Below are 24,125 nucleotides of genomic sequence, written 5' to 3'. Positions count from 1 at the left end.
AATGTTGAAATATACCCCTCATTCACCTACTGGGTTAAAAATCCCCCCACTCCACCTTTTTGGTCCCCTTTTACCCTTAAAACTAACACCCTTCTATTTTTTAAATTATTATTATTATTATTGTTATTATTATTATTTATTCCGTGGCATCTTCTAATTGGATAAAACTAAATTCCAACCCATTAAATTTTCCTTTATCTGCCCCGGCCCATATCTATAGACCCATGACCCAAACTCCATTAAAAGACCCTTTTAAAAGCATCTTTGTTTCTCAGTAAAACTATTTCAGAACCACCCATCAACTACAAGAAGAAGCATTTTTAGCTACTTCAACTGTTGTATGAAAACTTGAAGTTGATTATGATTGATTTTTGTGCATTTTTCTAACTTTGTTATAATGATAATGTTTCAAGGTGACTTTATGGAAACTCTTTTAAGAAATATAAACTTATTTTGGCTTTTGAAGATTGTGAAAAAAAAGAAGCTATTTTTGAACCAATTCAAACAATCAAGCAACTAAATTTGATGTATATGTGTCTTTCTTAAAAATCATATATCAACAATCCATATCTCTGTCAATTTTTTTAAAAGATGTTGAGGTGTTTTCGTGGTCTGTGGTACCGGAAGAAAGTAAGCTATCATAATATTATGCCCAAATACAGTTGTTAGCTAACCCTTTTTTAACAATTGGTTAATTATGTAGCAGGGCTTGTGGGTGATCATTGACATGAAGTGCAGTATATTGTTTTTCATGTAAATTATTTGGTACAAAATTTTCATTTCTGCAAGAAGTATTAGGATTAATGGAGAAAGAGAGGTTAATATATCCTTTATTTTGAATACATTTTTAAATTGGGTTTTGGGTTATGGGCTATGGATATGAGTCAGGTAGAAGAAAATATAATGGGTTGAAATTTAGTTTTATCCAATAGGGAGATTCCACTGTTTGCAACAAATTTTAAACATATGGAAATAAATTAACCACACACAAAAAATTATTGATTAGAATAGTGGGTACAATTCTGTTGATACCTTGATTCTACTCTCATAATATTTATCCATGATTCGAGGACCATTAGAGGTGTTATCGAATTAGAATGATTTAGATTTGACATCTTTATATGAATAATCCATCAATTTGCGGATTATTCGAGATCTTGATCTTGTTATAGAATTTTTGAGATGCCTTTTCAAAGAATTTAGTACCCTTTATATAGGCATAAACTAAAATATATGTTTGAGTAGCCTCCAAGAATCCTAATTTGAGTTGAACACAATTTATAGAGTCACAACTCGAATTGAACGCATCTTTTAGAGTCCCACAAAACTTCAATGTCTACAAATACCCCCTGCTTCAAGTCTTGTCGGTGTGTGGAATTGATGAAACTCAAAGACTAGGTTTGAAAAACTCATTCTTCCACCTTTGCGTGCAACTTCAGATTTTCAGATTTGATTTAAGAGAGAAGAAATGAAGGACAGATTTGGTCCCACAAGACGTGCCAAATTGTTTGCAACAAATTTTGATCATATGGAAAATAAATAAACCACACAAATTAAATCATTGATTAAGATACCGGGTACAATTCTGTTGTTCCCTTGATTCCACTCTCCTAAGATTTATCCATTATTCAAGGACCGTTAGTGGCGTATTTATAAAATAAGGATGATTTAGATTTGACCTCTCTATATGAATAATCCACCAATTTGCGGATTTATTCAAGATCTGTATATCTTTATGGAATTTTAGAGATGCCTTTAAGAGAATTTAGTACCCCTTATATAGTTATAAACTAGGTTTAGGGTTGAATAGCCTCCAAGAATCATAAATTAAATTAATGACACAAACTTTTTTTATATATCAGATCGTTAAAAAAATAGAATAAGACCAAATTTTGTAAGGAAATAAATCCTAATAATCTAAACGTAACTAGTAATCAATATTATTCTAGACACATAAATCGGAATAATAAATACTTGAAAAGTTGTATCAATCTACTGCAAAAAAGTACAACCAAATAATTAAGTTATAAGATAAAGTATTCAACTTTCTAATTTCCTTAAATCTTCCATGTCTAAACTGTTTGTATACTAAACGAGTGCTAATAGTCTCCTTTGATTCTCTTGTTGGGTGTAGCCTTCGGAGATGTGTCATCTGCCACATGATTAGATTCACCAACATCAGAAGCATGATTATTTGGAATGCACGAAGAAGTTGAGGGGATAACCAAATTTACGAAGGGTTTGTGGATTTGTGTATAATCTGTAAACCATAGAGTGTGTCTCTTCGTATAAAATAAAATGTACGCTTGCTCTTCCAGAACATGATCTTCATGTACCCAATGAACCTACGAAAAAATCAGACAAAGATCAAGTTAGGTTTCATTAACTCAAAACTTATCGAACTATATAAGCAAATTCCAATATTTTGCATACCTGCTCATCATCAAATTTGTACCATTCATTTGGATTGCAACGAATGAAGCTGTAATAGTGCCCTGAAGAGATTGAAAACCCCGAATGCACTATAACTGCGTACAGATCGTACTTCATTTCTTCCTATTGAGAAAAGAAAACAATATCATGTAACGGCTAACAAAAGATAAAATGTACATAAAACATCAAATGTTGATACTCACATTATTTATTTTGTTGGTATAATGAAACATGTCCAATTCTAGCGGAAATGAAACATGCTTGTCTACCTTCTGAATATCAAATCCGTCATTTACGAATCTCTTCAAACAAAGGGTAGCAATAGAAGGGGCATGATCGATGAGGAGTTGCTTCTCAAATGGACCTTGTGTCTTGCACTTTTCACAAAAAAATTCAATATTCTCGATTTTAGTGAAAGACTCCAATGCTTTTGGTACACAATCAACGTCCACAATCTCCAAGCTTAGGTCTATTAGAGGCTCGGGTGTGATAGATAAATGACAACAATTGAAACAACGAAGCTGCAAATTTAGAAAAAAAAGGCTGAAAACATGAATTCCATAGTTACAAGTAGGGTCTGGAGAGGATAGTGTATACACATACCTTATCCCTTCCTTGGGAGATAGAGAGGGTGTTTATGATAGACCCTCGAATCAAGTAAAAACATTACAAAGCACATAAAAAAATGAAAACAACTAGGGTAAAGATATTAAGATAAAATCTAGAGAACAAACATGCAATGCGTACCATGCTCACTAGGTGACCACCAAAGGCCTTCTTCACAATGTTGTCTCGTGGATCTAAATTGTAACAACAACTTTCAAGCTTATTGAGAAAGCATTGTAAGAATTCATGTGCATCTTCTTGTTGATTCGGATGGAAAGTAGGCGAAAAATCTGATCATTTCAAAAAGTTAAGTAATACAAAGATATATAAGGTACATAGTTGGCACAGAGACACAAAGCACACGTTCACAACCAAACTATAATCTACAATACTATAAAAGAAAGTTTCATTCATTTTACAATTGTCCTTGATGAGTTTTTCTATTTTAAAACAATTCTATTACTCAAATCATCGTTTATGTACTTCATCGAGGAGAATGTTATTATAACCCTTGATGTAAAAATAAAGTTAACTTTAAAAGAAAATAAATAAATGACTAAGGTTAACTACAAGTGGTTTAGAAATGGAAGCATAGGTTCGTGTGAACCCACTCGTATCCATGTGTGTCTCGGTGTCTATAAGAGGGAAGGGGGAAGGGGGGGGGGGGATATTATCATGTTAAATAAAAAAACAAGGTATATTAAAGCTTACCATTCAAGTGGCTAAAAATTTTGTTTGATATGACATTATCAGAGCCACTAGACATAGAAAGGTCAACTATCTGTCGAATCATGCAAACTACGCAAAATCCGGTTAAGTGAGCTGCAACAAGAAATGACATGAATCAGCTAAGGTATAAAGTCCATTAAAATGGATTTTTTTTTTAAAAAAGGGAAATTATAAGTTGATACTTACTATCACACGGTGATACATGATCAAACAACGCAAGAAGTTGAAGCAACACCACACTGTGCATAAAACATTGCACAACCGCATTAAAGAAGCATGTGTTGCCTAAGTTACGCATACCAACTCCCTAAAACAAGATAATAGCATAAATACTAGATACAATAAAAGTTGATTAAGTACACATAAGAAACACTTCATTTAACTTAGAAAACGAATTATTTACTATTGTATAGCATATCAATACTACCATAACAAATGAAATGTAATCCCACATGGATAGTGTGTACGACGCTATATGTAATGTATGACATCTCAATGTCTACATAATATTGATTATTACCTCACTTAAAAGTGTATATTTTTAATTTGGAACTTTTACTATAACAACTACTATCTATATTTACAATTACTGAGTTGAAAATTCGGCCTCATCTATTTAACTAGATAGTTAATTGATTAAGATGTCATAAAAATAAATCTAAAATTATGAATCCTTAAAAAAGTTGAAGTGGCTAGCATGGTTAATTTACTACAATATTTGATTGATTAAGATGTAATAATTATAGGCTAAAAGTATAAATTGTATCACTTGAATGAGTTAAAAAAAGTTAGCTCATGCTATTTCACTGTAAATTGTTCCACTTAAAACTAGCTTAAAAGTTTAGCCCACACTTCGATACATAGTTGATTGATAAAGATGCCATAATAGTAGGCTAAGTTGATTATTGAAGATGTCATAAAATAAGCTAAAATTGTAAAAAAATTTCACATGAAAGAGGTTAAAAGTAGCAAAACCATGCCATTTCACTACACAAATGAATAAATTAAGAATTGAGATGTTATAAAAATAGGCTAAATTGTAGATATAGCTTTAAAGATGTTAAAAGTTTGAACAATACCACCATTTTAAGAGGCCTATGCTCAGTAGGCATAGGTTTTTCATCTGACTCTTTGAAATCCTCAGGCTCAATAAAAGAAATAGGCACAACTGCTAAAGGAGGCGATTCGACAAAATATGAATATGAAATCTCACTACTATCAGAAGAAGTAGTATAGGCCATTGACTCAGAATCAGATTCAAAACTAATGGTCAATGAATCAGGTTGACCCCACGTTGGTGACCGTTCATCCAAACCTGAATCCTTTTGTTTTGATTTTTCTTCGGCTTCAATTTTTACTAATGGGAAATCCAAATTGTTTTTTATGGTTTCTTTGGTTTTCTGAGCTTTACGGTCAGATGAATTTTGTAGATTCTCTGCAGTTGCTTTTTCCATTTAGATTTCAGGAAAGAAACAACAAAACCAGAGAGAAATGAAGAATGGAGGTATGAGAACTCTAGGTTTATGAAGGATTTTCTGTAGAAAAAAATTTATGAAAAATTCAAATTAAAAAAATGCATAAAAAGATTTCTTTAGGATTTGTAAGAAAAGGGTTTGCTTTGAAATGATGTGAAAAATCACAGATTTAATAAAGGTTTTTTTTTGAAGATGAAAAAAAGAAAACCAATTGTGTTTTTCTTGGTAAATATTTGAACTTTTAAGAAATTAGTTGAATGGTTTTTTTGTTAGGGTTTTGCGGAGGTTTTTGACAGGTAGGAGGGTTTCGAACAGGAAGAAAAACATATAAAGTGTTGGAGGTGGGATGTAGATGGAAGTGGGGACTTTGGAAAGTAAATTGCCAACTAGGAAAGTTATATAATTTAATAGATTATGTAAATTAGTTGACTATTTCAATATTATGATATAACGATCATTCAATTACTGATAATTATCTAAGAAAGTAATGATTATATTCTTTTACAATAAGCAGGTCACTCAAATTTTATTATATATCTTCAAAAGTCACTCTATTAAAATTTAAATTAGTAGAAAATGATTTCAAAATATATTTAATTAATATAATTTTTATTTTCAATCTACACTACAATAATCAATAACTCGATCTTATCCTAATTCGTAACTTAAATTAACCGTATATGCTTGGAAAAAATCATGAGAGAAACTTTAATTTTTTTTCTCTCACCAAAACTTATGGCATATGTAAATATCACTGGATACTTTTACCAAATGTATTATTTCATAATTTCTATTCTTTTTTTCAGCGTAGAAGGTCCATTTCATTGAATTGAATATATTTTCTTCTATAGATGCATTTATATGAATCAATAATTTCTATTATTTATATAGTTTATAATTATTTTTTATCCATAAAAGTACATACTACTATAAAATATACAAGTTATTGCATTTTGTTATTTATTTGTGTTATTGTTATGATTGGATTACTCTGTTATTTATATCTCATGAATTATAAGAGAAAAACATACACGTGAACACAGAAGATATGCTTATTAATTTGAGAAATGATAGAGGCGGTAATAAATGATAATTTTGCATCTCTGTTTTCTTAAGTTTACTTTATCAGGTTTTTTATTGATATAATTATTTTCTCAAGGTTTATCAATCTTTCTAAAGTATTGAGCATCGTTATTTTGTGTTTGAGTTGATAAATTTTAGGACCCTCAACTATTTAATACTTGTCTCTCTCTCTCTCTCACACACACACCGTAATATATATATATATATGTATATATATATATATATATATATATATATATAATCAATTAATAAATTAACAGAAAGAAAATTGAGCTCTAATTTAAAGGTTTGTCTATCTATTTGTCCTAGTTGAGTTCTGTCTCACACACATCATCTAGAAATTCAATTTGATTAAATATTTTTTATTCAATCATTTAGTAAAGTTAAAAATATAACCTAATTATTTAATACTATTGTAAATTTACTAGTCTTTGATAGAAGAACTGCGCATGTTTCTCCATTAAAATTTATAGAAATATCATTATTGCATGTGCTACGAATACACGACATAATCGAACCCAAAGCAGTAATCATTGATTTTAATAAAAAGTCCAACTTATCAAATATAAAGTCCACATGAAAGTATATTAAGGTTGGAAAATCATGTAATGCAACGAATTTTACTAAGACAATTCATACAGTATTGAGAGGACTAGTAGTCTTAAATAAAATAAATGGTCATGCTTGTTAGGACCGAAAATAAGCAGGTGTAAATGCGGAAGTTAGCAAAGCAAACCTCAAAAGACCACGAGTAAGAAGACAACGATAAATATACCAAAAGACACAAAGATTTAACGTGGTTCGGTCAATCGACCTACGTCTACAAAGGAGATGAGCAATCCACTATAAATATGAGAGTACAAAATACAGAGAGAACAACCTCAACCAATTCACTCGAAATATATGGGAGGTTCACACAAGTGATAACATATCAAGCTTGTGACCCACAAATTCTCCCTCTAACCAAAACTCTCAAAACCCTTAAGACTACATTGTGAATGCTGATTAAGTTAGAAGGAATATTCCTGTATTTATAGAGTCCTAAACCTTTTCCTACCAAAAAAGGATTAGTCAATTCAAAACCTTTTCCTAAAAGGAAAACATATTTATGGTAAGAAATCAGGGCAAATAAAACCCAACAAATCTCCCCCTTGGCCTGAATTTCTGACAAAATAAATTTTTCCACCATCTTCACTTAATCTTCAACAACTTGCTTCTCCTTTCCATAATCTCCTTTGCAAAATTTATGTCTCAACACTGAGAACCTCTCTGAAACAATTTCTCCTACAAAATCTTCATTAATGTCAAAAAGGTTGCAGCTAAAACTACACCTTCCAAGATGAACACGTCTTTCTAACCTAGTTCAATCATCGATTATCGAACCATTGAACCTGACTCCATCATTGAATCTGACTCTGATACCACTTGTTAGCACCGGAAATAAGCAGGTGTATATGCGGAAGTTAGCAAAGCGAATCTCAAAATACTACGAGTAAGAAGACAACGAGAAATATACCAAAAGACCGAATAGACGTTGTTTCAGAAGCAGCTTGTTGGTTAGATATTTTGTCATGTACAAACTCTCCAGCTTCAACCACAGACCAGCAGTAGTCTCTTCATCCGAGACTTCCGTGGTGACGTCATCCGCGAGACACACCATGATCGTCGAGTGCGCCTTTTCCTCTAGAATCGCCATCTCAGAAGTAACGACGGCGTTCTTGTCTTTCGACAACGGCGCCCAGAAGCCTTGCTGTTTCAACAAAGCCCGCATCTTGATCTGCCATAAACTGAAACTGTTCCTCCCTGTGAATTTGTTGATTTTTACGTTCAAAGCAGACATCTCGAATTCTGCACAACAAATTGGTATCAGAGCCTCTCGGTTAATCGGTGTTCTTGGTGAATTCGAGATGTCTGCTTTGAACGTGAAAATCGACAAGTTCACAGGGAGGAACAGTTTAAGTTTATGGAAGATCAAGATGCGGGCTTTGTTGAAACAGCAAGGCTTCTGGGCGCCGTTGTCAAAGGACAAGAACGTCGTCGTTACTTCTAAGATGGCGATTCTAAAGGAAAAGGTGCACTGGACAATCATTCTGTGTCTCGTGGATGACGTCATCACATAGGTCTCGGATGAAGAGACTACTGCTGGTCTGTGGTTGAAGCTGGAGAGTTTGTGCATGACAAAATCTCTAACCAACAAGCTGCTTCTGAAACAACGTCTATTCGGTTTACGAATGGCTGAAGGTACACAACTCAGGGAACATTTAGAGCAATTGAATACTTTGTTATTAGAATTGCGTAATATTGATGTGAAGATCGAGGATGAAGATGATGCCCTGATTCTGTTAGTATCTCTCCCAATGTCGTTTGAGAATTTTGTTCAATCGTTCATTGTTGGGAAAGATACTGTTTCGCTGGAAGAAATCAGATCGGACCTTCATAGTAGGGAATTACGACATAAGGCTAACAGCACAAGTACGGACCTACAGCCTTCCGATCTGTTCACCAGCAACGAAAAGGGAAGGAAAAACGGCGGAAAGAAAAAGAAGCCAATGTCGAAGGGTGCAAAGCCTGATAATGTTTGTAATTACTGCAAGAAGAAGGGACACTGGAAATTTGATTGTCCGAAGATGAAGAAGCAATCGGAAAAACAATCAGTTTCTGCTGCTGTTGCTGAAGAAGACACCAATTCTGAAGAAGACATTGCCCTAGTTGCGGATGAGCACACTCATCATTCAGATGTGTGGGTTCTCGATTCTGGGGCATCCTATCACATCTGTCCTAGGAGAGAGTGGTTTACGACTTATGAGCAGGTAGACGGAGGCAGCATCTCGATGGCCAACAGTTCTATCTGCAAAATGGTTGGGACAGGCTCGATCAAGATAAGGACACATGACGGTAGCTTCTGCACATTGAACAAGGCCAGGCACGTTCCATTGATGACGAAAAATATGATATCTCTCAGTCTTTTTGACAGCAAGAGATTCAGCTGGTCGGGAAAAGATGGAGTCTTGCGGGTCTGGAAGGGTTCAAATCTGATTCTGAAAGGTGTCATAAGTGGTACTTTGTATTTTCTACAAGGTTCCACGGTTACAGGTTCAGTCCATGTTGCATCGCCAAAAGTTCACCAGGAGGATATGACTAAGTTATTGCATCATGATCAAGCTATGGTGTATTGTGACAGTTTGAGCGCAATTTATCTAGCCAAGGATCAAGTCCATCATGAGAGAACCAAGCATATTGACGTGAGGTATCATTTTCTAAGAAGTGAGAAGAGAATCAAGGTGAAAAAAGTAGGAACTGCTGATAATCCTGCTGATATGTTCATAAAGCCGGTTCCACAGAGCAAGTTTCAACACTGTTTGGACTTGCTCAACATCAGAAGCTGTTAATTGCCCTGCGGGGCAATTCTGAGGAAGAGGGGGAGGCCCGGCACTATCATAGTGGGTCTGAAGAATCTGTTTGGAGAATTCAAGTCAAGGTGGAGATTTGTTGAATGCCTTGAATTGGGCCCTTAATTATATAACAATTCTGTATGTTGGGCCCAAGCCTGTTAGGGCGTAGTTTAGTACTATATATAGACGCTATGGCAAACCCTATTCTGTAACTCTATTCTTGCCTCTCCATAATAAAACTGCCCCCCTCTTCCCGTGGACGTAGCCAATTTATTGGTGAACCACGTAAATCTGTTGTCTTGTTTTTCGCATTTATATTTTCTCGTATTATATCAAATTCCGCACAACAATGCTCTTAACTGACATTTTGATTGATTAACTTTTCTTAAGAGCTTAACATACACTTCCCTTCAAAATCAGGTAGACAAGGGAATCTCATTGAGTTCTTAGTTTTTATGCTTAGATATTGCTTACTCAACTTATTTGATTACTACATGGATGACTCTAATACAAAATATGATTATATGAATCACAAAGGAAAATATATATTAAATCGATAATATGAATAAAAGTTATAATACAAATTTTCCAAAAAAGAAATTCCTCAAATGGTATTTGTCAGTTATCCCATTTTTTCTGGTCTTCATCTAATGGTTATGTTATACACAAAAACATCATTGATAATTAAGCTATGGGATTCTTTCAAAATGATCTAAGAGAATATTTTTTTCTTAATTGAAGAAATAATTGAAAAATAATACAAGCAGCTCAAAATGAATAATAACCCTACTTTTGTGAAGATATATAATATTTTCAATTGATCCTCAATTAAACAAACAATGACATACTTTTGATTTTACCTCCTATAATTGAAATTAAAATTTATGACTACAATAATAAACCCAAATAAGTAACAAGGAAAACACTATTTTCTAGAAAAAACAATAAGGATTATTCCAAAGAAAAATATTTGTATATAGAAAAAGTATAAAACTTCATGAATAAAACTTTGAAAATAAATATTAAAGAGGAAAAATTATAGAATAATAAATATTCAAGTCATTGGGTCTGAATGTTGAATGAAGTGTCACATCCAGAGTTAACCCCGAGACGCGGACACGAACATTAGAACCACAAATGATCCCCAGCTAACCCTGCTGGCATGATCATGAGTATACTAAAGATAATAAACTGATGCGGAAGCAAATCATAATTAAATCTGAAAAGATGGGAAAAACCCATATTCTATAACTGAGATATTTGAAAACAATGAATTTAATATAAGGGAAATATTATCTCAATACTAAGTTGAATCTAACTATGTCTCAAATAAGCCTCTAAACTGGACTAGAAATACTGGGACAAGCCCCAACTAAATCTAGTAAAAACTGAAACTAAAGTGACTAAAGACTGAAATGAAACTCATAACTGTTGCCCTCAGAGAATGAGGACTCACCACTGGATCTGCTGAACTGGAGATTGGAAAATCGATCTATGCGGAATCTGGATGCTAAGAACCTGAACCGACATCATGAGAAGATGTAGCGCACGTATGCGTTAGTACTTGAAAGTTACTAAGCATGTGCTAACCCCTAACGCGGACACGGAACATAGAACCACAAGTAATCCCAAGCTAACCCTGCTGGCATGATAATGAGCATACTAAAGATAATAAACTGATGCTAAAGCTAAATCATAATTAAATATGAAAAGATGGGGAATATCCATATTCTATAACTGAGATTTTTGAAACCAATGAGTTTCATATAAAGGAAACATTTACTCAATACTAAGCTTAATCTAACTATGTCTGAAATAAGACTCTAAACTGGACTAGAAATACTAGGACAAGTCCTAACTAAATCTAGCAAAAATTGAAACTAAAGTGACTAAACACTGAAATAAAACTCATAACTATTGTCCTCGTAGAGTGAGGACTCACCACTAAATCTAGTGAACTGGAGATCAGGAAATCGATCTATACGTGATCTAGATGCTAAGGAACAAAACCTACATCATGAGAAGATGTAGCGCACATATCTGTCTGACTTAACTATGGGAGCTACTAATAATCGATAATAAAACCACATGAGCTAAATGTGGAGTCCGATTTATATGCACTTATGAGAGGACCCAATGTACCCTGCCAATGGTATAAAGGCATTCTGGCATGATCACTTAACTGATTGCCTACTGAGGAGACTCACAACATACTTGGCAAGTAGTGCTGGGACTATTTGGGTACGCTGAAACCCTAAGTTACGATGGGAAAGTTGCTGTCGGACCAAAGGACGGCCAGTACTGACGGTCCGTTGTATGAACGATGCCCCATCGTTGGGTCCGTCGATTGGGCCTATTCGATATACCTTTACTAAAATAGGCATAACATTTTACTCAGAGGTCTGATTTTAGCATGGTCGGTGGCTATGGAAAGATAATTCAATTATATATCTGTGGGTACGTCATGGGACACGAAATTTTATTTGTGATAAGAGTTATGACCATTTGAAGTTTACCCAACTACATTTCCCCCCTTAACTGTCTGCTTATTCCCACCTACGGTCCGTAGGTCCACCTACGAACCATGCTAGTCATCCATAGCTCTTGTAAGATAATGGGTGAATGGGTTTCTCGATCCACGGTCACAGACGATGGACCGTCGTTTGACCTATGAACCGTAAGTCCGTCCCTCGTCCAAGACTTAACCAATTTTTCTGGGTTGAAATTTTTGGGAGTTTCTGATACCATCGACGGTTGTGTAGGATGGATCGTGGGTACGGATACGGTTTGTCGATGCCACCATTGGTTGCACCTTCAGTTTTTTCTTTAAAGATAGTTTTTGGTGTGTTTTGGCTACGGAGTGTTACATGAAGAATATATGCCATATAATGGATCGGTAAGACCTATGATGTAAAAGTTTTATAGATAAGATCCATATTTATAGAAATCATAGTCTCTCTCATATCTCATAAACCAATCTAGTCGTAGGGATTTTAGAATATATCAAATTTGATCAACTATAAGTGAGTAAGCCTGATGTTGGTGGAATTGGTTAGAGAGATGATTATAGAGTACTTTAAAATGCATTGCGTGTCCAAGGACTTTTTTTCTTCTTGAAATCTGTCATTTTGGTTAGTCCTCCTCCTCTCTAAGGTAATTTGTGGGGCTCCTTCTTCCCAAAAGATGGTTAAATACATAATCATGCTCCACCTTATGGTTTGTGTCATCCAAGGACACTACTGCTTTTGTGCAAAGCATAGGAACAAAACTAGGAACGTAAAGAGATTTCTTAGTATTGTTGTGAAAGTCCTCCAAATCCATAGGCCGTTTATAAATGTGGCTGTCTCCACAACTTTTACTTGCATTCCAAATAATCATGCTTACGATGTATGTGAATTCGATGATGCTATAGATGTTACATCTTTGGATCTTAAACTCAACAAGATTTAGGATAATTAATCAATAGAGACACTAAACAACCCTTTAGTCTACCAACGGTTTGCACATGGATAATTAAAAGAAATTAGAAATTAGATTTCTTCAACTTATAAGTTATTTTTTTTCCATTTCACTTTAATATTTCTTTATAGTAGACTACTACAACTTTTAAGTAATATTTATTTAAGCTTTTGTGTAGCAGTTGTTGTTGTGAGGAGGTTATTCCTCAAATTTCTCTTTCAGTTGTACGTAGTAGGATGTTATTTCCTTGTTTTAATATGTGTGGTAATAGTGTTCTTGAATTCAATGAAATATTATGCACAAAATTATTACATTTTTAATTACTTAAAACACAAGAGATTGCAGGTTATCTCATGACAAACCAATACTATAGGTTGTAAGAACAAAACATTTGATTTATAGTTTAACGGGTTGGTTTATATGCTTGGCCCTTTGGCTATTATAATTCATGGTGGTGTTCATAGTTGGTATTATCACGACTAGTTGATTCTTTTAGTACACAAATTTTTGTGGTTAGGTTATTGGGCTAGCACATTTAGGTACATTTGTTTTCCTCGGTTATTTGTCTCTTTTATCTTATCTTGTTTATTTCTCCTTACCTGTTTGACATATTTTCCCTTTTGTAGTTGCATGTTATGTATAATCCTTCTTTACCTTTTTTTTTACTTTATATTGAGAGTTTCTCTAACTTATGACTACTTATTAGAATTTCTTTGTAGGAGATTTGGCGGAGTTACTTTTGGGATTCCCGGTGCGCGTCCCACATTTACGTATTAACCCCAATTTTTGGGTCCATTTTTGATTGTTGTGAATTTAGTATGTAAGTTTCTATAATGTTTTCATGATTAATACTTTGATTGTGTAGTGGTTTTTGAGGTGTTTTTGAAGTGGATTGACCTTGTGCGGTTGATTTGGAGTGTTCGTTATTATCCTTGAGGTAGGCTACATATCTACTTTCTTCATGACTTTCTTAGATTATGTATAGTATACATTTTATGTACTTTTCGATTATAATTTCCTGGTACTTAGCTTTTCTTTCTTATTTCATATTTTCTTGATTTCGTAATAGTTGTGGGCTTAGTGTGAATGGTGGGATCTGTAGTTTATGCTAGTAGTTTCTCTTGTGGTGTAAATGATCATGTTTACCGTTGTTAGGATTGATGCTTGATGGCCTTAGACTTGGTTGGACCTTAGGTACTTTAGATTGTATTTTACCGCCTTATAGTATTAATTTCTCTCTATGGGCTAGTATTGGGTTGTTCTCCATGCGTTGGTGCTTGTTATGTTGGTGGCTCGTCATAGCCATAGGTTAGTCCTTGTTTTGCTGAGTAACAGACTGAAGTGTTATGATTGGGGTATGGTGTTGTCCCTTGATTTGGTTCTCCTTTCTATTGATTTAAAATATTTTATTGATACGTTCGCTTAATGTTTAATGGTAGTCCTATTGTATCCTTATGAGCTTATGGTTATATTGTTAGGCCCGAAGGCCATGTGTGTGAACTCGTTGGATCCAAAGTAGTCTACACCTTTATAGCGTAGTTTTGTTGCCTATGTATTTATTTAAATTTGAGTGCCTTGGTAGGATGATGGTAATGGAATGGATTGTATTATTTGTTCATTCTTAAAAATTTCTGGTTTGATGTCGGTGCATGCATTGACATATGTTATTCCTTCATGCTGAAACACTATTTTACTTAGCTCTATTCTAAATTTTTTACATGGAATTGTACTACCTTTATTACCTGATTTCTACTTTTTGAGATAACGAGGCATAAGTGACGTGCACCTTTCCTACTTGAGATATTAGAGGCATCGGGGATATGATGAATTATCTCAAGTAACTTCAATGTACACTTGTGCAAGGAAAGAATAACTTCCCATAATATCATCCGAGCAAAGTATCCCTTTTTGGTCATCTTAATCATAGATTATATGCATGGTGAAGTATTAAAGCTTTTCTACCATAAAGGAACCACACTCCTAATTAATCTCAAAGCACACTCATATACTACACTTCACACTAATCATAACCTTAAAGTCATCCTAGTCATATTTCCCTCATTTGGTATCATTATTAGCTTGCCTAATGAAGACAAGGGAACTATAAGTTTTTGTAAATCATATCTTGGAATGAAGCTATAGAAACAATCCATCAAGAATAACTCATGCAAGAAAACACTCATAAGGAAAACTTAGGTCATACTTGTCCAATGTATGAGTAGCATCCCATACTACCACTCATGCTAAGTAATTTTTCGGGTCATCATACTCATGGTCCTTAGGTTGGAATCTAGTTCTTCCCTTTATACCTTGGAACACTATGAGGTACTCCCTTATGCACATATTATTTCATTATTAGATTAAACCCTATGAGATACTTCTTTGAATCATTTCTAGGTTCATTATTATCATGGAAATATGAGATCCTACCTTCACCATGTCTAACACCATTTACACTCTTGAACACTATGAGGTACTTCATTAATCCTATCTTAGTTCCCGTCATTTAAAACTCTATGATATACTACATTAAGTACATCTTAGTTCATCAAGATTGTATTCTAAGAGTTACTACCTAAAGCATTGTCTTAGTTCACTAAGGTTAAACTCTAGGATATGCTTCCATAAGCATAATTTTAGTTGATTAAGTTTGATCTCTAAGAGATGATTCCTCAAGCATAATCTTAGACTATTAATTGTGTTGAACTCTAGGATGTGCATTCTCAAGCTTAATCTTAGTCCTTCACTAGAGATGGGATCTGGGATATTCTTTCTCAAGCATAATTTTAGAACATTAACCATGTTGGACTCTAGGAGATTCTACCTTAAGCATAATCTTATCCCGTGAGGTGTAAGCTCTAGGAGATGCTACCTAGAGCATAATCTTAGTTCAGTACATTTGAGTTTGAGTGGATACCACATTATGCATAATCTTGGTTCATCACTAATATTTTTAAATTGGGGTATGGCCTTAACCCACATGAGAACATTTAATCTATAACATGACTCTTATGGTTCTAACCACACCATCAAGGGTCAGTTCACTTGCCTAAGGTTGAATCAGTTTTTTACATTAGTTGGATCTAGTAGCTAGCTAACTTTCCTATGAGGCACGTAGTTATAGGATGCAGAGATTGCTACTAAAAACCCAAAACCCTACTATGTGAATGCTTCCATCTCATGAGACACATTGCGAACCCCAATGAAAGCCCAAACTCGACTATGTGGGAACTTTAATCTCATTTGAATATCTATTTGGTGCTAGACCATAATCCTATAAGATAATCATTAAGCCTCTACTTTAACTGAAGTTTATGGAAAGATGTTCTTGACCACCAATCCATGATAATACCTCTTATAGACCATGTGTGAGCAACTATCACCATCCTTCACTTAGATATGAAGGCTCTATAGGATCAGATTCAATTAGGAAATAGAAGCCCTTCAACCCTAGAACCATTACTATGTGAGAAGCCTTTCATGTTAAGTTCATATTTATGTCTCACATCATGTCCAAAATTCTACATTATACAAGGATATCATCATCACTTAAGTGATTCTACCACTTACTACCTTCTAGGATTCATGAGGTGAATTAGGTAGGAAAAGATCTTTAATTACAACTCTATTCATTGGCCTTGCATTCACATGTAGATTTAACTCTCAAGCCTTATCATGTGTGGTAAATCATATTAGCTTCACTCTAAAGACCTAGTGATCAACATGCACCACTATGAGTCTTCATCCTCAATAACCATGTATCATGAAAGCATAATATTTACCTAGATTAGAACACAATTAATCACATTCTTAATTACTAGGTGATTCTAGACACAATTCATCTTAAAGGTTCAATTTACACTTTACAAGTCAAGATAATCAAATTTATGAAGGTATGGTTCCATTTATGATTATATGTTCCTAACATTGAACAATTACTATACATGACACTAATTAAAAATGATCACCTATGAAACTTCAGTTTCACCTCTAGTGGCATAAACTCAAAAAAAGCCACATTTGTCAAATATACTAGGGTTAACCATAGAAATCACATGAATTAATCATAATATCATATTTAAATTCCAATAAAATAATAATTAGTTAATATCAACTAGATGAGAATCACCCTAAACCTACCCACAATGTAGAAGGGAAGACTAGCTAGATCAGTTTTTTTTTACTTCACAATTGGGGGACAACTAAGGGGGCTCTATGAGGGAAGAACCCATAGTTTAATAAGATAAACATGCCTCAATTTAAAGCCAGTTGTTGTTGTTGTTTTTACTTCACAATTATAAGGCAAACTAATGAGTCTCCATGGTGGAAGAAACCATAGATGAATAAGCTAAACATACCAACATTCAAATCTTCTTATTCTCATCCTATTTATCCTCGTCCTTCTCCTTCTTCTTCTCCGTCTTCTCCTTCGTTTTCTCCTCCTCCTTCTTCTCATTCTTCTTATTCTTCTTCTTCATATCCTTCTTCTCCTACTCATTCTTCTCATTCTATTTCTTCTCCACTTCATTCTACTTCTTCTTTTTGTCCTTCTCCTTCATTTCCTCCTTCTCCTCTTCTGTATCTATTCTTTTCCTTCTACTTCTACTCCTTCTCCATCTTATCCTTCCTCTTTTCCTTATTCTTCTTCTCTGTCTTCTTGTTATTCTTTTCCTATTTCTTCATCTCCTTTTCCTTTTTCTTGTTTTTCTTCTTCTACTACTTCTTCTCATTTTCCTTCTTCTCCTCCTTCTTCACCTTCTACTTCTTCTCCTTCTCCATCTCCTTCTTATTCTTATCCTTATTCTTCTCATTCTCCTTATTCTTATTCATGTTCTTCTTCTACTACTACTTCTCATTCTCCTTATTCTCCTTTTCCTTCTCTTTCTCCTTCTCCTTCTCCTTCTTCTTCTTCTTCTTCATATTGTTGTTGTCGTTGTTCTTGTTTATCTTCTTCTACTCCTCCTTTTTCATGTTATCCTCTTTCTTCTCCTTCTCCTTTTTCTTCTCCTTATTCTCCTTTTACTTTTTCTCCTTCTATTGATTCTCCTTCTTCTCCTTCTCATGCTTCTCATTCTCCTACTTCTCCTCCTCCTTCTTCTCCTCCTCCACTTCTTCTTGTCCTCCTCCTTCTCCTGCTTGTCCTCCTATTCCTGCTTTTGATTATTCTCCTAATCCTACTTCTTCTTCTTTTTCAACTTGTTTTGATTCGTCTCTTTCATGTTTTCCTTCTTCTCCGCTTTCTTCTATCCTCTTCCTCCTTATTCTTCTTCTGCTCCTTGTCCTTCTTTTTCTTATCCTCATCTTCCTTCGTTCTCTTCTCCTTCTTCTCCACGTTCTTCTGTTTCTTCTCGTGCTCCTCCTCATCTTGTTCCTTCTCCTCCTACTCCTCCTTTTTCTCCTTCTTCTTCTCCTTATCCTCTTTTTCCTCCTACTTTTCCTCCTCTTCCTCCTTCTCCTCCTTTTCCTTCTTCTTCTTTTCCTTGTCCGTACTCTTCTCCTTCTCTTCCTTCTTCTATTCCTTCTCCTAATCCTCCTACTTCTTCTCCTTCTTCTTTTTCTCCTATTTCTATTTCCCCGTCTTCTCTTTCTGCACCTTATCCTTCTTCTTGTCCTTCATTTTCTTCTTCTTCTTTTTCTATAGAAAGAATATTCTTGAGAGGAAGTGGATCCTTAGATGATTGAGTTAATGACTTAGTTTAGGGTTCTTATCAAGCTTATAAATGTGGTTGAATAACTCACTAACCCACTTCACTTAACCGTTAATTAATTACTAACTTAAACCCCAAACCCCTAACTAAAATTTAAAACATAAAATATTCTCGGACCTACACCCCTCTACCCTCAGACCTTGACTGGAACTACTGAGCGTTCTGCACCTCTGTAGGTAAGGTCTGTCACATCAAACTTGAAGGCCTTTACAGGACTTTACCCACAACCCTAAACCACGGTGCGTGGGTCCACCTACAGCTAGTAGTTGCTACGTTTCGGTGCTGCAAATTTCACAGCTTTTGGGCTTTATTTAGGGTCCTTGCACGTGGTATTTGGGGTGTAATACCTTGATTCCCTAAGCCTAAAACTTTTATTCTATGTACATAGTCATTTTTTGTGATTTAAATCGACAAACGACAACCAAAACTTCTTACAAAAAGTTCTAGAACTCACTAGTTCAAGTTACTAATTTCCAAGTTATTAAAACCTAGCAAGTATAATTCATGAGTAAAGATAATTAATACAACCTAGGGTCTTTAATTCTATACATGGAACTATGCAAATTTTCAAAAAATTATGTTATGTAGAATCGTGGAACTGTAGCAGCTAAATTCACAATGAATCTCCAAGATTTGGAAAACCCTAGGTTTGAACAACTTATGAGAAGTTTAAGAAATGGTCCAATTATAGGGAGATAATGTGTTAAAGGAACCACTCGTTAAATCCTACTCACATGATGACAGTAACTATGGAGAAATCCTTTATATTTTGGGGCTGAACCTGAAGAAGACCTTTACTTGTTTTTGGGAATTTTATTGCCTCTTTTATCTTCTTTTTGTTATAAGTTAGATGATTTTAGGAGAATGAGGGCTCTGTCTAGTGTTTTACTAGATTAATCGGCTTAGATGAAGTAAAATGATAAATTTTTAGCATTAAATGGCATAGTTGACGTACTAAACACATAAGGAAAAATACAACTACGACCCTGACTTGAAAGTTGATGAAGTGTCTTCAAGACATGTTTCACAGGTCATCTAGAGCACCACGACCTCTGAAGTGGGTCGTGAAGATGCTCTGTCCAATAGGTCTTCACTAGTTTGCACATATTTTTACCTCTAGCTCTGAATTAGGAAAACTTAGTGTCGTTAGAAAGAGGATTCATATTTATTTAATTTGATAGGTAATGGACCACCTAATTTATTTTACGCTGAAAGATATGATAGTTTTAAGTTGACCCTATATGCTAAGTCTGACAAGTATCCTTCATGGAGTACTTCACGGTCTGTGTGGATCTTAAAAGACTGTTTAGACATATGTGGTTCTTAACTAGTGACTTTTGGGGTGCACCCTTAGTTAAAAGTGTATGACATGATTTCAAGATAGACTTCACGGGCCATTTATAGTTCCACGACCCACCAAGTGGGTCATTGAGATGCTCTTCCCAATAGGGCTTCACCAAAACCAACATATCTTTTTTTAACCGGGCTTGGAATTAGACAAACATGGTGGCGTTGGAAATAGGAATCGAAGATCTTTAATTGGATCGGTCTAAGACCATCAATTCAAAATTTTTTTGTAACATATATGATCTTTTAAAGTTCTCCCAACACTCAAGACCTGACTAGGGTGAAACCTCCTTGACTATATGACTTTTACGGACTGTAAATGGGCTTCCCAAGGAACCATGAGCCATCTACGGACCCGTAACATCCTTAATGGATCATGGTCTCCTCCATAGACCATCTACGATGCCGTGAACGATCCCTGATCCATTTGGATTCGTCACTTGCCCAAATTTCCCCTTATATCCTTTGTAGAACTCCTAGGTTTTGCAACATCTTCCCATTGGGATAATTATTCCTTCAATGAAGAGTAAACAAGATGAGTATGGAGGTAAAGAACAAACATCCCTACCACTGTTACTAGAAAATAATATGTAACTGAATTAAGTTTCATAAACTTGCATAGATGCTGAATGCAATGATAATTGAGGGAACGAGATGTTGTACTATTTTATACAAGAGTAAACGTACATACTGGAGAGGAACTATTACCTCAACATAAAACAGAGTTGGAAGCAAATAGGTGAGAATACTTGGACATCATGGACTTTTCTGCTTCCCAAGTAGCTCCTACTACGAATTGACTCCTGCACAAAACATTTACCAAAACATATTCCTTTTTTATCAAAAGACGAACCTCAATGTCAATAATCTCAGTTCGAACCTCTTTAAAAGTGTGACTATCCTTCATAATCACACTCTTTGATGGTACTACCATGTCAGATCGTCCATACACTTTTTCAAGAAAGAAATGTGCAATACTTGATGAACTGCCTCTAGTTGTGCTGGGATCGGCTCAAAAGTTTGGATTTTGGAGTTTGAATCCTTAACTCGAATAAGATGATAGATATACCCTTCAGAAGCCAGTTTTTGGTTATAATATCAGAGATAAATCGACCTACAAGTGCTGAGTTACTACCCTTTCACTTGAGTGTCACCCATAATAAATGATACCTTCTATATTTCATCAAGATACTCTTCTGGATCATACTCTTCCAACATAGACCCATGAAACTCTTAAGGATTCATACAAGTGAAGTCCTAGATTATTTTTCTGACACTATCAATTTGTAACGGGGCTAGGTCTACAACATGCTAATGGAATTGGGCAGTCATGGCTTGAGCAAGAACTTGGAAAGCATCCCTAAACTTAGCATACGTGACTTGCTCACTATGGGTCTCCTAGAGTTGCTAGATAATTTTTTGCATTATCTCTGTAAGGAGGCATTTTTTGAAATAGGAAGTGCAAGAGTTAGAATAAGATTAAATAGAGTTTACAATATACCACGAGTTGGAAAAGAGAAAAAGGAAGTTTTTCTTAGAACACCTTGTACCTCCCACACATAGCTCTGGAGTGATTCACACTCCTGAAAGAGACTCTACTTGGTGTTACTCTTAGACATCCTAAGATTCTTGAACCTGCTCTATGATACCAAGTTATTCACATTTTGACAATACTCCCTAGACGCAACACGGGACCTAAAATCACAAGAGTCCACAATCTATCCATAAGTCTGGTACATCACATGTGAACTCTATGATAAAGGGAAACATAACTATAACTAATTCAAAAATAAAGTACTTCAAATTAAAGTATATCTAAATATCAGTGGAAACAACCCTCAAACAGTTAACACTGACTCTATGGATGAAAGCCTTTACTACAAATGAGCTACGAGGACAAGTCCCTAGCTAAATCCAAAGAATACTAAAAGTGTAAAAGTAAGCTATCTAAAGCAAGCATAAGAAACAACCTTGAGCTATGAGGACTTACCATTGATGTTGCTGAGTATGGGATAGAAATTAAACTAAGTGTGTTTGGGATGTTTAGCACCTAAACTGATATCATATAACAACGTAGTGCAAAATATGCATATGTACTTTGAATTTACTGAACATGAAGGATATAGATACTAAGATGAAAATTATAAACTCAACTATATAGAGTGAACAATATAGAGTAAACATGGAAATAGGATGTACTGAAGCATAACTGAAAACTGAACTAGATGTAAAGACAAAAAATTAATCATAAATATAAAATGTTGAATTATACAATGAGGTAAATGTCGATAACATGATCAATGTAATAAGAGTACGAGTGTGGGATCTATATTAACCAGCATAAACAACGTGAGCTAAATACAGAGTCCAATGCATGCTTCCCATCTAGAGGATCCAATATACATCGCAACGGCTATACAGGCATGATTATGGCGACATCACTAAACTTGATGCCCAAGAGAAAGGATTTCTTAAGCTACATCGACTAGTTCTACGACTGTGAGGGTACACTGAACCCTAGCCCAATTCGAAACTAAATCTAGTCCCAACTGAATATGTATATAGCTAATGCTACTGAAATAATGATTAACTTAAAATATTGACACACTATCTAAAAATGAAACATAAATATAGTGAATATATGACATTTGAGTTTTAAAAAGCACATTTTCTAATAATGATAATTAATACAAGCTAGTATTTCAAATTCTATACATAGAACTATGAAACTTTTCGAAAAAACATGTTAAGTAGAATCGTGGAAGTATGACAATTAAATTCACAATTAATCATTAAGATTTTGGAAACCCTAGGCCTTAACCAATTCTAAGAACTTGATGAACTGACTGAAATTCAGGGATCTAATGTGTGAAAGGAACACACTAGTGAAATCTCACATACTTGGTTAAGAAAACGAAATCTTTTGGCTTTCGAAGATGATCTTGAAGAAGACCTCTACTTGTTCTTGGGAAAGCTATCACCTTTTCTATCTTCTTTTTGTTTTAAGTTAGATGACTTAGGAGAATGGGGTTTTGGATAGTGTCTTACTAGATTAATATTCTTAGAGCCTGTTTGGCTCAGCTTAAAAGCTGGTCAAACTAACTTAAAAGCTGGTATTTGACTTATTTAGCTTTTTGGCAATACTCAAAATAACTTATTTTAAGTTAAAAAAAAACTTATTTTAAGCCAAAAGTTAAAAGCTGGGGTAGGGGTGCTTTTTTTTTTTCCAGCTTATAAGCTGTTTTAAGTTGACCACATTTTTAACTTTTTGCCCTAAATATTTTTATACTAACTCCAAATTACCCACATAACCCTAACATCTCTTTCTTCTATTTTTCCCTTTTCACGTGTTGATGATAGACAATTACTATTACTAATGAATGAAAATAAAATAAATCTTAAATCTTTCAAGCGATCTATTCAAATTATATATTATTAAAATGTAAAATAAGTTGCATATATAACTTAAATTAAAATTTATATTCCTCTTATAAATAATTTGTGATAATAAAGAAATATGTGAATGATAGACAATTATTATTACCTATGGATGAAACTAAAATAAAATCTTAAATCGTTCTTTAATCTATTCAAATTATATATCTTTAAAATCTATAATAAGTTTATATTCCTCTTATAAATAATTTGTGATGAGAAAGAAATATGTGAATGATAGCAATATATGATTATTTATGACTGTAAAATATAAATTAATTAACTTTTATTATGTTACAGCTTTTAAGGGTATTTCAGAATTTTTGATTTAAAAAGCTGTTTATCAGCACTTATTTGCCAAACACATCAACAACTTTTTTTTAACTTCAGCACTTTTTATCCAAACGCATAACTGCTTATTTTAAAAATAAATTTCAGCACTTTAAAAAGTACTTTTT

The 24,125-nt window shown here is 34.3% G+C and overlaps 2 protein-coding genes across 2 annotated transcripts; one reads left to right on the top strand and one right to left on the bottom strand.

The window, feature by feature from the left end:
- Nucleotides 1-2,099: 2,099 nt before the first annotated feature.
- Nucleotides 2,100-5,222, bottom strand: LOC101250938 (ubiquitin carboxyl-terminal hydrolase 20-like). The gene is made up of 7 exons (XM_026033180.1): nt 4,848-5,222; nt 3,955-4,075; nt 3,751-3,861; nt 3,181-3,329; nt 2,703-2,954; nt 2,434-2,556; nt 2,100-2,345 (listed from the first exon to the last, which is right to left on the bottom strand). The coding sequence occupies exons 1-7, from the start codon at nt 5,220-5,222 to the stop codon at nt 2,100-2,102; spliced, it is 1,377 nt and encodes a 458-aa protein (XP_025888965.1).
- A 13,172-nt stretch (nt 5,223-18,394) lies between these two features.
- LOC104649774 (pectinesterase inhibitor 10) lies at nt 18,395-18,859 on the top strand. Its single transcript, XM_010329321.1, has one exon. It carries the CDS (start codon nt 18,395-18,397, stop codon nt 18,857-18,859), a length of 465 nt encoding a protein of 154 aa, XP_010327623.1.
- The last annotated feature ends 5,266 nt before the right edge of the window (nt 18,860-24,125 follow it).

Source organism: Solanum lycopersicum, chromosome 10, assembly GCF_036512215.1.
Source record: "Solanum lycopersicum chromosome 10, SLM_r2.1".
NCBI lineage: Eukaryota > Viridiplantae > Streptophyta > Magnoliopsida > Solanales > Solanaceae > Solanum > Solanum lycopersicum.
Note: the sequence above shows the minus strand (reverse complement) of the source record. Positions and strands in the feature narration are given on the sequence as shown.

What these genes read in the sequence shown, in the direction of transcription:
- LOC101250938 (XM_026033180.1), bottom strand. Translation starts at nt 5,222, where the DNA reads ATGGAAAAAGCAACTGCAGAGAATCTACAAAATTCATCTGACCGTAAA. An exon ending in ATAGGCCTCTTAAAATGGTG is followed by an intron (nt 4,076 to 4,847) that starts GTATTGTTCAAA and finishes ATCTTGTTTTAG; the next exon opens with GGAGTTGGTATGCGTAACTT. An exon ending in ACAAATTTGATGATGAGCAG is followed by an intron (nt 2,346 to 2,433) that starts GTATGCAAAATA and finishes ATTTTTTCGTAG; the next exon opens with GTTCATTGGGTACATGAAGA.
- LOC104649774 (XM_010329321.1), top strand. Translation starts at nt 18,395, where the DNA reads ATGTTTTCCTTCTTCTCCGCTTTCTTCTATCCTCTTCCTCCTTATTCT.